This window comes from Vipera berus, assembly GCF_964194415.1.
Source record: "Vipera berus genome assembly, chromosome: 17".
Classification (NCBI taxonomy): Eukaryota; Metazoa; Chordata; class Lepidosauria; order Squamata; family Viperidae; genus Vipera; species Vipera berus.
In genome coordinates this window covers 904,094-921,434 of record NC_138220.1, presented here as the reverse complement: position 1 = coordinate 921,434, position 17,341 = coordinate 904,094, and the positions used below count along the sequence as shown (strand labels likewise).

The window sequence follows — 17,341 nt, the reverse complement described above, 5'->3', positions numbered from 1 at the left end:
GGCAGACAGACAGAGGCAGAGATAAGAGACAGAGATAAATGGAGAGATAGAGAAATAGAAAGATAGAGAGATGACAGAGATGGAAGGATGGAGAGAGAAAGAGAGAGAAAGATAAATAGATAGATAGATAGATAGATAGATAGATAGATAGATAGATAGATAGATAGATAGATAGATAGATAGACAGACAGATAGATAGATATAGAGGCAGAGATAGAGAGAGATAAATGGATAAAGAAATAGACAGATAGACAGACAGATTGATAGACATAGATGGAGAGATATAAATGATGGTTAGACAGATGACAGAGGCAGACAGACAGAGATAGACTCTGACAGAGATGCAGAGATGGAGAGAGAGAACAAAAGACAGATAGAGACAGACAGACAGGTGGAGGTAGAGAGATGGAGAGACAGAAATATACACTGAGAGAGACAGACAGTCAGTCAGTCAGTAATAACCTAAATTATGGACAGCGTATCAGTATTTTTAGCATCCCAAAGTTTTGCTTCCCTAAGGAAAGATAATGGAGTTGTATCATTTATACGGGCTGAAACATTTGTTAAGTATGAAATGAAAGCAACTTATTTATTCGAGATGCATCAGAAAGTTAAAAACACCTGCCTGGTCCCCCCCCCCTTCTTCACACACTGCCTTATTCTTGTCCCATTAATAATTTCCTTAAAATGCTGCTGAGAAATTGGGGACCCAGATGAGCCACCCATCCATGTCTGGATGCTTACAAAGGAGAAAAGAAACCTATTTAATATCGAATTCACAACTTTAAAGAAAGATTTGCCGGAGAAACTCTTTAAATTTACGAGACCAGAATTAGCAATAAAACGTATAGAGAGCTCTGTGTTGGGAAATTATTTACAAATAGGTGCGGGTAATTATCCCGTCATTTGACAGCTTAAAAAAAAAATCCTTAAAAAAAGAGAAGGGTAATGCAGCTAGTCCTCAACATGTAACCACAGTTAAGTGAAACATTTGTTAAGTGAAATTTGCCCCATTTTGCAACCTTTCTTGCCATAGTTATTAAGTGAAACATTGCAGTTGTTAAATTAATCACATCGTTGTTAAGTGAACTATCAGACGTCACCAACTTTTTAATCATCTTTTTCTGGACATATTTGAAAAGGGCTCTGACACTCACACACACACACACACACACACACACACACACACACACACACACACACCACGCTTAAACCTAACGGGCATTAAAATGAATTAAAAATGCAAGGAGAGATAAATAAGCAAAATAAATTAAACCCTCTTCCTGACATATTATGCAAAGCAAACACTTTTGGGGGAGGCTTAATTTTTTTTTCCTCCCCAGCAGATGCTTCCTCTCCGCTGCCTGATCCTTCAGTGACACGCAGAAGACAAAAATGTTTAGAAGCAAAGGGTTGCATGGTTGCAAAATTGTTACTGCAGCAAAATGCCTCCCCAAAAGCCATGGGACTTAGCGGTGGGAGGGAAGTAGGGGAAAAAAAAAACCCCTCGTGTTTTGCTGTTTATTGCTGCAGAAACAATGACATTTTGTAATGCAATTCCTCCTGTTTTTATTCTGCCCTAGAAGCAATAAATCAATTTTGTTGATTTTGGTATATACGGGTGGTCCTCGACTTACGACACAAAACTTCTGTGGCTAAGCAAGATAGTTGTTCAGTCAGTTTGTCTCCATTGCTTCTGCAATGCCTTGCAGGCAGTCCTCATACTTACGACCCCAAGGGAGCCCAAACTTTTTGTGGCTAAGCAAGGCACTGGATTTAAATGGAATAAAAATAAATAAATAAATAAAATTTTATCTATCAAATTTCAGTCCTTCAAAACCCCACCCCGAGATTCATTGACTCGAGCAGAGGGCTGAACTAGATGACCTCCAAGGTCCCTGCCAACTCTGTTATTCTCTTATTCTAAGATCCCACCGCCAATTCATCAAGGGAATGGCTTTGCCTCCAGAGATTGTAGGTGCTGCATTACTTGAGGTGTTCAAGAAGAGACTGGACGCTCAGAAGGGCCTCCTGCTCGAGCAGGGGTTGGACTAGATGACCCCCCAAGGTCCCTCCCAACTCTGCCCTTCTTGAACGAAGCTCTGGCTTTTTACCAGCCCTAAACTTACTTCCTTTTTCTTTTTAAAAAGTGAGAATTCCCTGGTTTCAGGATCCCTGCCCCGTCTCTGTCTTCTTTTGAGCTTGCTTGGAACTGGCTCACAATCCATTTGCAGGAAAAGTCAACTTTTGCTCTTCTGGGTGGATTTACTGTCTCTCCTACAAACTGTCAAGTAGCTCCATCTGTTTTTCGGGCCATAAACAAAGAGAGCCATCTCCGAGAGACGAAAGCCTGGTTTTTACGATTTTTACAATTCAGAACCACGGATCCTGCTCCCTGCGGGAGGGGACCGGTTCCTCCGAGAAGATAATGGATATTCTGAGATGAGATAGACTCTCTTGGAACATGGATGCTCCCCTTACTGGCTCCGAAAAGGTTTTTCTTTTCTTCTTAAAGAAAAGATGGATATTTCTTATGTATCCCCCCCTACCCTGAACAACAAGAGGAGCCCACTGCCATCCAAATACATAATTCCTGGATATTTATAGAATTTTTACGCACCCGGCAAAAAAAAAAAAAAAAAGCAGACCCATTAACTAAACCAACCAGCTGTAAATTCAGCCCAGGAAGAAACCAGCATTCGGCTTTACCTCTATTTATTAGTAGATTTTTTTTAATTATAGCAAATTGATTATGAACACATCACCCAGGGAATGCTTCCTAATTAAAAGTTCAAGGGAGGGGAATGATGGATTGGGAGAGGTCTTGAATGACTTCCATCAAGAGAGAGAAACGGGCCGAGCAAATTCTCACCACTGAGCCAGCCTAATTTTTTTTAAGAAAATTTATTTATTTCACAAAATCCAGGAACTGTAAGCCTTTCGAGTCCACCCCAATACAGGAATACAGTTTCTGAAAACGGGAGTCTGTTAGGACTAAGGAAGCTACCACCACCACCCCAAAAAAACACATGTCACCCCTTTTTTCTGCCAGGTGCATCTTCAAAGGTCAAGAGATGTTCTCCAAGCCCTCTCACAAGTCAGAAGATGCAACCGTATCAAAATTGTGGTTTGTTTTTTTTTTAACCACCCTGATCTCTGATGCACGGACACCTCCCGCCGGTCGGTGCCCAGGTGGCATCACCACCACCAACTCAGCTTCGACAAATCTTCTTTGGCACAACTGGAGCGTAATTCACACTTCGTTATTTCTTGTGGATCAAGAAAGAAGACACACACACACACACACACACACACACACACACACACACACACAAGGCAACCTCTAAGAGGGGCAGTTGCACCCCGTCTTCCCAATCGTGCACTAGACATGGCATGTGTGGGGATCCTTGTGCCGTTGCACGCGCTATTCCTTAGCTTAATTGCACATTGCGGATCCCCCCTCAACCCCACATTCAAAAGCACACAGCCCATTATGCCGCACCATGTGTGTAACCAGGTTAATGGCTAAACTGCTTGAGAAGGCAGAAAAAATTTCTGACTGGGGGGGGGAAACCCCATCCTCTTCTCTGCACTTAAGAAAGCCACAACTGGTCTAAACTGCTGAGTGTGCGTATTTCATGCCACAGATGCTGATCCAGATCTAAACCTTTGCTCTGTTTTACCAGAAGATGCAGCGAGTCCTCAATTTAGGACTAAAACTCAGCCCAAGATTCATGTTGCTAAGCCAGACAGTTGTTAAGCGAGTTTTGCTCCATTTTATGACCTTGCCACACTTGTTCAGCAAATTGCTGTTGTTGTTAAGTTAGTCAACAGTCACTAAAGCGAATCCAGCTGCCCCGTGGACTTTGCGGGTCATAAGGTCACAAAAGGAGATCACCTGACCCCCGGGACACTGCGACCGTCATAAATACGAGTCAGTTGCCAAGCATCTGAATTTTGATCACCTGGATGCTGCAACGGTCGCAAGTGTAAAAAAAAAACCGGTTCTACCTCGCTTTTTTCATAGCTGTTGTAACTCTGAACGGTCACCCAATGATCAGTTGTAAATCGAGGACTACATGTATTCCGTTCAAATCTGGATTTCCAAATCTGTGGAAATCTTTTTAATTTCTCCAAATAAGGAGTAGATATTTGCGGAAAGGCAAAAATTCTAAAACTGATCCTTTTGGTGACTGAACTTCAGTCGTTTCATGAGGATGAGAAAGTAGCTTTTTTTTTTTAATGGAAGGATTTTTTTTGGGGGGGGGGGGGTAAGCAGGTCTGACTTCATGGATTCATTTTATTTAGTCCCCATTATTTGCCTATATATCCCCTATTCACGACTTGAAATATTAACACCAACCTCAAGAACGGCTGCCGTTCTAGTTCCTTCACCAGCCAAGGATTTTGCTACCTTCCCTGGGTTTGACACACATTATCAACGTAACACATCGCTTAAAGGAAAACGAAAACAAAACACCTGCAGACATACATGGACGGATGTTTTGCGCTTCCTTTTTTTAAACGTGGCTTTCCTTTTCTTGTCTTTTAATGTCAAAACTGAATCAGTGCAGCAGAAAACAAACAGGGGCACGAGATCGATCAAAACAGGGAGACGGCGTCTCCTCCTGTTAAGGGGGAACCCTATGCCGCAAAAATAAAATAAAATTTTACTACACACATGCATCTCGCAGGCCGGATTCGTTTTGTTTTTAAGCACTCTTGGTATTCCTCAGACGTAACTGTGTTACTTAAGTCCCAAAGCACAGAAAATATTGGCTTGTTCGTGACTTTCCCGGCCTGCCTCTTAGGACATATAATTTGCAATGACAATAGGAAGGGGGGGGGTGTTAAAAAAAGACCCTCAATCACTGTGGTGTTTTTTTTTCCCTACCTGCTGCTAAGGAAACAATTTTAAAATGATTTGCCAGGAAAGGCATGTTGCACAACAGGTGAGGGGGGAAAAAATCCCCCGAAAGCAGAACTGAGAAAACACAGGCCAAGAGATGACGGACAACGAAGACCAATTTCCATTCGTTGATGACTGTTAGCCTGGCCGACGACATAAACAAATAAATAAAATATATCTCTCGATCCCACACGGATATGAATGTCTTTCCTTCCCACCGGGAAAGAAAGCAACATCAGAAGAAGACAGTCGGAGAGACCAAGGGAAGTCACGTAGAGAAGAATCTCCTCCTCAAAGGATCAGAGGTAACCTGGAGAAGACGGTCAGGAGAGCCAAGGAGAAGACCTTCCCTGTGCCACAGGATCAGAGCTATCCTGACCGGCCTTCAAAGACAAGCACGAAAAGTTCTGGAGATATTTTCAGCAAAGCCACCTACCTCCACGCCTTGAACCTTCAGCTTCATGTGGTCTTCCCTGGTGGTCTTGCCGTCTTTCCGTTTTTTCCAGCAATATCCATCTTTGCGGTATTTCACCTTCTTCCTGTTGTAGAGGATCATAGAACCATTTTGGGGCCTGCAAGACAAAGACCAGGACAAGATTATTAGGGGGGGGGCTGTAATGTAGGATAACAGAATAACAGAGTTGGAAGGGACCTTGGAGGTCTTCTAGTCCAACCCCTATTCAAGCAGGAGACCCCAGGCCGAGACCTTTTTAGACAAATGGCTGTCTAGTTTCTTCTTAGCCCCAAAGACTATCACCCCAGCCACTGACCCCAAATGATAAGAGAACCCCCAAATACGTCATGGAGTTGACCCGCCAGTCTGCAGGAGATCAGAGATACTTCCCTTGGTTGAAAAGGGCTGATAGGACAATGGACACTGCAAAGGTTTTATCTCCTGGTTTCGGAGGCCCATCCTGCAAAAACCTACGTTCCACCCCGACTTCATGGGCTCCTAAATGTGGCTTGACATTTTTTTCCTCTCGAAAAAGGACTTTTTGGCACCGTGGGACGAGGGAAGGTCCGGCACAGCCATTTGTCCAATATGCAGCTGTCACTATTCATTTGATACAGGCTGATATTTGCCCCCTCCTTGTCCAGCCCCTGATGGCTTTGCTTTTACCGGGAAATTGATATAAAAGAAAATGTCGCAATATTTGTGCGATATTTTGCGAGAGAGTAAAGGAGAAGGGAACGGGGTGCCCAGCCTTTTCCCGGTCTCCCCTAAATTCAGCTCTGAAGCGCTGATACTTCATCCTCCTACAGCAGCCATGAAGATGGTTACAAAAAATTTATAGAAGTACATTAGTCACAGTAATTTGGCCGTGGAGCACCAAGAACCGAAAGAAATACAACAACATTAGCAGCGGTTGCAGCCATAAACAACTTGTGAAGGAAAAGCCGGAGTTGGCAGCTTTCGAACCCGTAAATCTTTGCAAGATGTGGGAAGAGAAACAAGGAAGATTTGGGGGAGGGAAGCCAAGTTTCCCTCCCCACCCCCACCCCCGTCCCATTTTCTCTTTTTTTCCTCATCCTTGAGTTCCAATTTTGCTAAAAGAAGACAGCCATGGCCCAAATATTACATTGGAAACTTTTACAGCCACTCGGCACACAATTTTGCATCTTCAGTTTGTAATGGGGGCTCTTTTGCAAATGAGGCTGTTTTTCCACAGAGGAAATGTGGTGGGGGTTTTCTGTGGCGGGTCCAAAATGTGGCCCTCATCTCTGAAATGTGGATTTGAGGTCCTTTTATCTTTGGGGTTAGGGGATTTGGGGTGTTTTTCTTTTGCTTGATGCTGTTTGGGAGAATATGAATGTGTGTTTTTCCCCCCAGAGGAAAGCTTTATCAGGTCTGGATTTCCACTCCCAGAATTCCCCAGCTGGCATGTAAAGACATCAGTTCCCAACATTCCTCAGCTGACACATGAGGGCTTCCAACATGGCAGCTTCCTTGAGGAGGATGAGCCCCCTGCAAATTACGCTGCAGCAATTGGTGGACTTGCCTGCAGGAGAGAAAGCCTCCACCAATCGCTATATGGAGAGTGATGGGGTGGGCGGAGCACTGAGCTCTGACAGATTCAGGAGTGGTGGTGGATTTAGCCCCGCCTCCTCAGACCCTTCCACTGACAGCTCTGCTCCGGCCACTTTCTTATTTTCATTCAATTTGTACAGCTGCCCATCTCACCAGGACAAGCCATTTCTTTTTCTTTCTTTCTTTCTTTCTTTCTTTCTTTCTTTCTTTCTTTCTTTCTTTCTTTCTTTCTTTCTTTCTTTCTTTCTTTCTTTCTTTCTTTCTTTCTTTCTTTCTTTTCTTCCTCCCTCCCTCCCTCTTCTTTTCCTTTCTTTTTTTCTTGAATTTATATAGCAGCCCATCTCAAAAGAACATCCATTTCCTTCCTTCCCTCCCTCCTTCCTTTGTTCCTTGATTCCTTCCTTCCTTCCTTCCTTCCTTCCTAAGTTGTGGATGCTCCATCACTGGATGCCTTTAAGGAGAAACTGGACAGCCACTTGTCTGGGATGGCACAGGGTCTCCTGCTTGAGCAGGGGGTTGGACTAGATGACCTCCGAGGTCCCTTCCAGCTCTGTTATTCTGCTATCTCCCAAATCAAGCTCCTGAATCTGTCCAAACCGTCCCCAAATAAAACCAGCCAGGTTCTCCCCAGCCTCCGAAATCTCTCCGTGACCCCGGTGCGCAAGGGCTTCCTGATTTATCCCTTATCGAATAATGGCGCATCCCCCGTTGAGACAGCGCTGCCTCTTTTAAGGACATCCTCAACACGATAATGTTGAATTCCTTCTCTTTTTATGGCTCGGTGGCATTTGAAAACGGCTCCCTTGTCTCTCCGGCTGCCTCGTTTGAGGCCTGGGGGAAAGAGAGAAAGAGCCATTTCCGAGCGGATGCAGTTTTCCCCGTGCTGGGCGCGCATGAAATTTAAGATGCCTATCGCCCGTCTTCAATTTATCACCCTGGCTGTCAGCTGCATCGCGTATCATCGCCAGGCAGCGTGCTCATTCGGAAAGTCTGACGCCTGTCGGGGATCTGCCGGGGATCGTGTGAATCGGCCGCGACCCCCAGCTAGCGAGAAGGAGATGGTAGATTTCGAATCTACTTCCCCAAGTGGCGGCTCCTGTTGATTAGTTTCCACCTGTTGCTTCTTGTCCTGCCCAAAAACGAGGTTTTCAAGAAGAGACTGGGAAGCCACTTGTCTGGATTGGCAGAGGGTCTCCCGGTTGAGCAAGGGGTTGGGCTAGATGACCTCCGAGATCCCTTCCAACCCTATGACTCTTATGTTCTACAAGGTCTGCAAACTTGGCAACTTTAAGCCTCGTGAACTTCAACTCCCAGAATCCCTCAGCCATTTGTCTGGAATGGCAGAGGGTCTCCTGCTTGAGCAGGGGGTTGGACTAGATGACCTCGAGGATGCTGCAAAAACGGTCCCAAGTCATTTATTTTCAGTGCCATTGTAACTCTGAATGGTCGCTAAAGGAACGGTTGTAAGTCAAGGACTACCTGGGAAATAACTCGATATTTTTTTTGGCTGCAAAAACATTTTATTTTAGGCTGAATTCCCTGTTTTCATGTCTTCTTCAAACGGCTCATCCTCCTTGCCAAACTGAAAAGGTCCGTTAAATCTAATCCCTGAGCAAACACATCCATAAATAACACCCGGGAGTTGAAAGGCAATGTTCCCCCGGCTATCTTTTCAACTTCTCTTTGAGTTTCCTGGGTCAAAAGACAATCCATCAGAGGGCAGAAAGTGCACACTTAATGGAAAAGGTTCAGAGGCCATGTCTGTTGTTGTGAGCCGGTGTTGTAACCCTGTAGTTGCTGTGGAGGGAGGGCTTACTCCACGGAGGACTGAGTGAGAAGGAGATTGCTCTGACCTAGTGAAGAGCAGACGTCTTAAAATAGCCCCGGTCTCTCTGAAAAATCCATTCTGACTCAGTTCCCACATACAGGATGTCCAACGACATTGCAAAAAAGGACTGTAAAAGAGAGCGTGGGAGAATTGTACCTTCAGACGTGCAAGGTTTGCTTAACGTAGTTTTACAATAAAGCAGGATTAACTCAAGCGTCTGGTCTACCTCGCAAGGCTGGCCTTGCTAAAGCAGCTCCTGAACACCCCTGCCGAGAGACAGCCTTCATGCTCCCACCTTGAATTTTTTTTTTAAAAAAAGATCCTTGTTCCTTTGTTGAAATTCACCTCTTTCTCCCAAAGAGCGGGCACGCCGTCGGTCACTCAGCCCAGAACAAGCCTCGGCCGTAAATTACGAGGCCTTTGCGCGGCCCCGAGGCTATGATAGTCACCTAATCGCATTACTGCAATATTAATAAGCCTGCTTAGTGCAGCCAGTTTTCTTACAAATTGTCACATAAAATTTTTTTGGTAAATATCAGGCCTATAATTTAATCGGGAACTCTGGGCTAGGCAGTAAATATTGAGATAGTAATAGAAACTCCCAGATTTTCTAGAGCTAAGGATTAAGGTCAAGCAAATTCCACCTGCGAGGAGGCCAAGTTTTTAAAATCGATTCGGCCCATCTTTTATCGTTCCGCCCTTTTAATTCTTTGGATTGCCTGCAGAAAAGAAGGGATCTGGGAATGACTCAGTCCTGCTAAAAAATGGCTTGGGAAAGGAGGAACATCCAAGGTCAGCGGGCACTGGCGGTTGCTTCCCCCTTCAGAACGCAGAAGAACAGAGTTGGAAGGGACCTTGGAGGTCTTCTAGTCCAGCCCCCTGCTCAAGCAGCAGACCTGACACCATTTCAGACTAGTGGTTGTCCAATCTGTTCTTAAAAACCTCCACTGACGTTTTTAAGACTTCTGGAGGCAAGGTATTCCGTCCATCTATCCCTCCATCCATCTGTCTCTCTCTCTCTGTTATATATCTTCTCTCTCTCAGAATCCCAGAATCCTAGGGCTGGATGGGACCTTGGAGATCTTCTAGTCCAGCCCCCTGCCCAAGCAAGAAACCCTATACCGTGTCCAGTCCTTAAAAATCTCCAGTGTCGGAGCACTCACAAGTACTGGAGGCAAGGAGTTCCACTGGTTAATTGTCCCCAGAGTCAGGAGGTTTCTCCTTAATTCTCGGTTGCTTCTCTCCTTGATGAGTTTCCGCCCATCGCTTCTTGTTCTGCAAGAACAAGGTTTTCAAGAAGAGACCGGACCGCCATTTGTCCAGAATGGTATAGGATCTCCTGCTCGAGCAGGGGGTTGGACTAGATGACCTTCCAGGCCCCTTCCAACTCTCTTACTCTGTTATACAGTTAATCCGTAGCGAAGTCAGAGTAGAAGCGGGAGGCAAGGCTGAGAAATCGAGAATTCTGCCTGTTAAGCCCTTTTGACATCCCTGCCATCTTGCCAGCTGTGGGAAAGTGTCTCCTCTGAAAGAAGTCAGGGATGTTTTTTTAAGATGCTCTTCTGGCCGCTTGAGCTGATATGCAAAACGCTTTCCGGCTCCTAAGCCAACTTCCACCGCCGGAGCTTCAGCATAAATCTGACAAGAAGCTGAAAAACCGTAATTCTTACAGGAGCTGCTCAGCCACTGCACCTCTCCGAGCACAGGCATCTGTTACAAGCCAGGATGGCAACTCAGGGTCCTGGGGAGTGAGGTGAATTATGTAATTTGTTGGGAGGATGGGTGGAGAGCGGCAGGATGGGTCGCTGGAGAAAGAGGAGGAAGAGAAGGAGAAGAAGAGGAAGGAGGAAGAGGAGAAGGGAGGAAGGAGGAGAAGTGTGGGATCCCCTGTGCTGTCTTGGCTGTTGTTTCCTTGCAGACGTTTCATGACCCAACTAGGGAACACCATCAGTGCTAGAAGGGAGCGGGGTTTGAACTCTGCTAAGCTGGCACGGCTCAAGTCTCACAGTTCAAGGTTTTCGCTCGTTCTCAAAATTTTGAGCAGGTTAAAAAAGCAGCCAGTTTCGACCCCTCTTCCCTCCTTGGATGGTTTAAATAGCTAAACATTCTCATTCCACCCCCCCACTTGGAACAAGAAGGGAGCCGAGAAGGAGGCCGTTATCCATCTCTTTAATTGTAGCAGGCAAAGGTAGGTTTGATTTCCTGAGTTGCCAGTTGACTGAATAATTGCATCACCTTTTTTTTTTTTGCAATTGACGGGCGACTTGATTTAATTTAATTAAACATGCAGATTACCAAAACGTTGACGTTCCTTCTTTTTTTGAAGGGGGGGAAAAAATAACCCAAATGAAGTTTAATATGATTTAGAACTGAATCCAACTTCAGATATTGGGGTTCCCCCCCCCGTTCCTGATTAAAGTAGCACAAACCCGTTACAGCTTCCCCCCCAAAAAAGTACTTAAATGTGCATCATAATCATCATCATCACTATTATTATTATTATTATTATTATTATTATTATTATTATTATTATTATTATTATTATTATTATTATTATTATTATTATTATTAAAAGGCCCAAAAATGATCTTGCCATTTTTCTCACCTAGCCGTCCTAGTAAATTTCTAAGCAATTAATTTACATATTAAAACAGGCTAAGATTTGTGGCTCTGGTTAATTATTTATTTATCGGCTGAATGACAGATTTGATTTATAGGGCTGCTGAATCCTTCTCCCATTCCCCCTCCTCTTTTCCTCTTTTCCTTCTTCTTCACCTCTTTCTCTTCCTCCTCCTCCTCTCCCCTTCCCCCTATTCCTCCCCTTCTCCTTCTATTCTTCCTCCTCCCCCTCCCCCTCCTTTTCCTCTCTTCTTCCTCTCCTCCTCCTCCTCCTCTCTTTGGGAAGTTAAGGCAACATTTCTCAACCATGACAAGTTTAAGAGGTCTAGACTTCAACTCCCAGAATCCCCCAGCCAGCCATGCCAATCAAGCCATCTCTGGCCCTCCTGCCAGACCCCCAGCATCCCGCAGCTCACAACTTTTGGCTGCACAACTCAATGCCATCCATCACTTCTGGGGCCTTGTGTTGATTTTGCAGGATAAGCCCTTGCCTTTTAGCCTTGAGTTACGGTCTGCCTTTCGGCTGCTCTGGAGGGGGTCAGCTGAAATATCTTAGTTTATGTCAGGTTTCTTCTCGCAAAGCTACAAACAAAAGACACACACACACACACACACACACACACACAGAGCTACGGCACCCAAACACAAATCCACAAATCTGACGGCTGAGCTGTAGCCCCTCTGCCACTTTGTCTTCCACGCCTGCTGAGTGATGGGATTCTTATTTTTCTTATTTTTCTTCCTCTTAAAGACACCGGGCACTTGGTATGGCCAGGGACAGCTTGGGGGAGCCGAAAGGGCTACAAAGAACGGTTGCAGGAATTGGGGGTGTCTAGTTTCATGAAAAGAAGGACCAGAGGTGACATGATAGCAGCCTTCCAGTATCTCAGGGCTTGCCCCAAAGAAGGGGGGGTGTCAACCTATTCTCCAAAAAACCAGAGAGCAGGACAAGAATAACGGAATAATAGAACTGGAAGGGACCTTGGAGGTCTTCTAGTCCAACCCCCTTCTCAGGCAGGAAACCCTGTACCGTTTCAGACAAATGGCTGTCCAGTCTCTTCTTAAAAGCCACCAGTGATGGAGCACCCCACAACTTTTGGTGGCAAGCAGTTCCACTGGTTCATTGTCCTCACTGTCAGGAAGTTTCTCCTTAATTCCAGGTCGCTTCTCTCCTTAATGAGTTTCCATCCGTTGCTTCTTATCTTGCCTTCTGGTGCTTTGGAGAAGAGGTGGAGCTCCTCTGCTTTATGGCAGAAACTAAACTTGGTGGATGGAAACTCATCAAGGAGAGAAGCAGAACTAAGGAGAAACTTCCTCACAGCGAGAACAATTAACCAGTGGAACAACCTGCCTCCAGATGTTGTGGCTGCTCCCTCACTGGAAGTTTATAAGAAGAGACTGGACAGCAGGGGGCTGGACTAGATGACCTCCAAGGTCCCTTCCAACTCTGTCATTCTGTTATTCTGAATTATGCTGGCTTGCAGCTAATGGGATCTTGAGGTCTCCACCTGCCATGATATCCGGAGGCTAGTTGAGAAAGCCGGGCTGTTTTGCTCTGCCAAGCAGGATCCTGCATAAATTTCCCCCCCCCCCGCTTTGCGCCAGCTAAAATATAAATATGCCAAGCCCTCTTCCTGAGTCACCAATATTAAAGGCCATTTGCATTTCAGATGCGAACCGCCAGGCAGATTGCCACCGTCTTTGCAGCGTTTTAGGGAGAAGAAAAGAACCGGGGGGGGGGGGAGCCAAGTCTCCGAGGAAGACACTTAATGTGCTTTCTTTCTTCTCCAGCGAGGGCCAGGACTTATCCTGTCAAAGAGGCAGCAAAGGCTTTGGCACTTTTCTTCCGGTTGAAAAGCTGCAACCCTCAGCACTACAAAAGGCGTTTCAGCCAGGCCGATGTTCTTCTCACGCGAAAACATGGGAATAAGTAGCCGACAATCACTTAAATATGAGCCAGCCTTGTGCTGCAGTAGCCAAAAAGGCCTAATGCAATCCCAGACTGCATGAACAGAGGGAGAGAATCAAGAGCACGTGACGTGTTAATGTCCTTGGTAAGGCCACACTTCGAATAAGGCGTCCAGTTTTGGTCACCACGATAGAAAAAGCTGTTGAGACTCTAGAAAGAGTGCAGAGAAGAGCAACGAAGAGGATTAAGGGACTGAAGGGTAAAAAAATACGAAGGACGGTTGCAGGAATTGGGTTTGGCTAGTTTAATGAAGAAAAGGACTAGGGGAGACTTGATAGCATTTTCCAATATTTGAGGGGCTGCTCCAAAGAAGAGGAGGGGGTCCACCTATTCTCCAAAGCCCCTGAAGGCAGGACAAGAAGCAACGGATGGAAACTCTTCAAGGAGAGAAGAAATCTGGAACTAAGAAGAAAAATAGAATAGAATAGAATAGAATAGAATAGAATAGAATAGAATAGAATAGAATAGAATAGAATAGAATAGAATAGAATAGAATAGAATAGAATAGAATAGAATAGAATAGAATAGAATAGAATAGAATAGAAAATATGGAGTGGGATAGAATAGAATAGAATAGAATAGAATAGAATAGAATAGAATAGAATAGAATAGAATAGAATAGAATAGAATAGAATAGAATACCTGGAAGGGACCTTGGAGGTCTTCTAGTCCAGCCCCCTGCTCAAGCAGGAAGACCTATACCATCTCAGACAGGTGATTGTCATCGTTTTTGTTCATTCCATCTTTGCCACTCAATTTGTAGGGGAAAAAAATATTATTTCCCCCCCCCTTGAAACCCTTTTATGGGCCGCTCTGCAGACCGAGCGATTTGAATCCTCCCTATAACGATTTAGGGTAGAAGCCGAGAATATTAAAATTGCCATTAAATAGAAGGCAGACGAAATGCTGAAAGTCGCCTGATGCATAATTTTGGTTTCTAATGACGTGCCGTAGACCTAAATCTCGGCCCCCGACCCGGGAAAAGACAGTTAAATCAACTTTGTCCATTTAAATATAATTTTAAGGCAACTCGGAGGCATCGCTTTGTGGTGGCACAACCTTCAGCGACGTCTCCTGCCCCCATTTATTTTCGACTCCTATGGGGAATGCATTTTGATTTATTGAAAATTAGTCCTTACAGCCAGTGAATGTTTTAAACTGTTTTCGTATAAATCACCCACATCTCTGCCGAGTGCACCTAGGAGAGCGCCCGTTTTGATCTATATTTTCAAATATAGCTACAGGGATTCCAAAGTTGCTCTTTGTGTTAACTGTCGCTTTGAGTTATTGATTGCCTTCTCCGAGGAAAAGTCATTATCTCGAGAGCCCTGACTTCCAATTTAAGGGGGATCAACCCTTCCAAAAGAGAGAGGGGGGGGAGGACGCCAAGCCCCTCCAATGTCTTATTATGATGCAACTTAAATTTTGCACATCGCCAGAGCTGGGTTGCATCATGAACAAATGTAGGGCAGGGGGAGGTGATGAAGGGAAGGAGGAGAGAGAAAGGAAGAGGAGGGAACAAGGGAAGGAAGCAGAGAGGGAGAAGAAGGGAAAGAGACACTGAAAGAAGGACAGCCACCTGTGTGAAATGCTTGAGTAGGGGGTTGGACCAGAAGACCTTCAAGATCCCTTCCGGCTCTATTCTGATCGATCGATCGATCGAAATGGACTCTAGAGTCTCCTGCTTGAGCAGGGGGTTGGACTAGAAGACCTCCAAGGTCCCTCCCCACTCTATTCTTTCTCATTTTAAAGAAGGCGGCCTGAGAAGCATTCTCAGCCTGCCGCAGATAATAAATAAGTATGAGGGATTGTGCATAAAAGTCATTTTTAAATGCGTGACAGCCGTGTCACGGGTTGCAAGCAATGCCGTTTATCTATCTTCCTGAAAAATAAGGGACCGAGGGCAACAATTCACACGTGCACAGAGACGGAGATGATCTGTTAAGGTCAACGCAAGTGTGTGGGGAGAGGCGAAGGGACCACAATTGAGCCGGAAATTTAGGTTGCTAAGCAAGACAGGGATGAAGTGGCTTTTGCCCCATGTTACGACTTTCCTGCCACTGTTAAGTGAATCGCTGCCGTTGTTAAGTTAGTAAGGCGATTGTTAAGTGCATCTGACTTCCCCATTGACTTTGCTCGTCAGAAAGTCTCAAAAGAGGACCATATTATGATTGTAGCATGCTGTGGCCATCATAAATACGAGTCGGTTGCCAAGCTTCTGAATTTTGATCACCTGACCCTGGGACGTTGCAACCGTCATAAATACGAGTCGGTTGCCAAGCGTCTGAATTTTGATCACCTGACCCTGGGACGTTGCAACCGTCATAAATACGAGTCAGTTGCCAAGCGTCTGAATTTTGATCACGCCACCCCGAGGACGCCGCAATGGTCGTAAGTGTGAAAAACTGCCGGGTCATTTTTTCCCCCCAGTGCTGTTCAACTTCCAACGGTCGTTAAAGGAACAATTTAAAGTCAAGGATGATTTGTAAAGAGTAACTTCTCCTAATCCTACTGTCAGATCTGCATTTTATCCCGTAGCATCGTAGCCAAAATAGAAATACGGGCAAAATCTGTCAGACGACACCAAATTATGGAGGAGGAGAGAGACCGAGAATGTTGCATGTGACAAAACTGTGAAAAAAAATTGAAATAACCAGGACCTTCTTCTCAGATATTTTTTCCAAGATCAGCCAAGGAACTGCCATCATTCACACTTTGCGTTCCCACCAAGGCAGCAGGCTGGCAGAGAACTTGAGATAACGGTAAAAAAAATATCTCAATCAATATTTATAAACAGGACGGCCTCTTGAGACGTTTTGAGAAGCTCTTCAGACCGAGGTTACAAGCTTCAACAGGCCTCGACACAATGGCTGAAGGAGTCAGGATGTGCATCTTGAGTGTCTCCAAAGAAATCCTTTCTTCTCCAGCTCCAAGGTCCATCAGCAACATCTGGTTACTGTGTCTCCATCATGGAGACATGGGGAGGACGGAGGAGAAACCACAGAAGAAATGTTTGTCCCAAGAGACCATCTATCATGGCTTTGTGGGATCTTCATAGGAGCTGCTAAACTCTCTGTCGCCAATTTTGGTTGCCACCATATAAAGAAAAGGTTGGGACTCTAGAAGGTGTGCAGAGATGTTGCTGGAATTGGGTCTAGTCTACTGAAAAGAAGGACTAAGGGTGACAGGATAGCAGCCTTCCAGTATCTCAGGGGCTGCCCCAAAGAAGAGGGAGTCAAGCTATTCTCCAAAGCGCCCGAAGGCAGGACAAGAAGCAAAGGATGGACACTAATCAAAGAGAGAAGCAACCTAGAACTAAGGAGAAACTTCCTGACAGTTAGAACAATGAACCAGTGGAATGACTTGCCTCCAGAAGTTGTGGGCGGTCCAACACTGGAAGTTTTTAAGAAGAGATTCAACAAGCATTGGTCTGAAATAGTCTGGGGTTGGATTGGAAGACCTCCAAGGTCCCTTCTGACTCTGTTATTATTCTGTTGGGCCACCTAAGGCCATTGCAAGAAACGGAAAGCTAGGTAAGCGTGGATATCTGTCCTGGGCAAAGGGCGGACATTCCTACCTCTACGTCCAACCCATAGATGGATTTTTGGAGTGCCATCACAACAAAGGTGAACCCTGGGGATCACAGATCCTGGATCTGTAGCTCTTTCAGTCAAAGAATAACAGAGTTGGAAGGGGCCTCAAAGATCTTCTAGTCCAACCCTCTGCTCAGGCAGACGGATGGTTCTCCATTCGCTTCTGGAAAGCCTCCAGGGATGGAGCACCCGCAACTTCTGGAGGCAAGCTGTCCCAAAGATCTTACTTGAACTTCTAGGTGGCCCCCAGGATTCAGTCTCCAAGACAGGAGAGAAGAATTTCACACATACACCCCACGATTCTAGGGGCAAAATGCAAGGTGCACACGGTCCCCTCATTAGCAGGAGTTGATGAAACCCATCATCCCCAGAAGCTAATGAAAAGGGCAAGAGA

General features: G+C 45.3%; 1 protein-coding gene across 5 annotated transcripts in view; it reads right to left on the bottom strand.

The window, feature by feature from the left end:
* CAMTA1 (calmodulin binding transcription activator 1) overlaps positions 1 to 17,341 on the bottom strand; it is a 188,340-nt gene that overhangs the window by 103,473 nt on the left and 67,526 nt on the right. For all 5 annotated transcript variants that reach the window (XR_014028216.1, XM_081341384.1, XM_081341383.1 and 2 more), the window contains one exon: positions 5,346 to 5,481. Coding sequence is in view for 4 of the 5 variants with exons in the window: in XM_081341384.1 (XP_081197510.1) it covers positions 5,346 to 5,481 (136 nt within the window). In the remaining variant the exon portion in view is untranslated. The remainder of the gene's footprint in view (positions 1 to 5,345; positions 5,482 to 17,341) is intronic.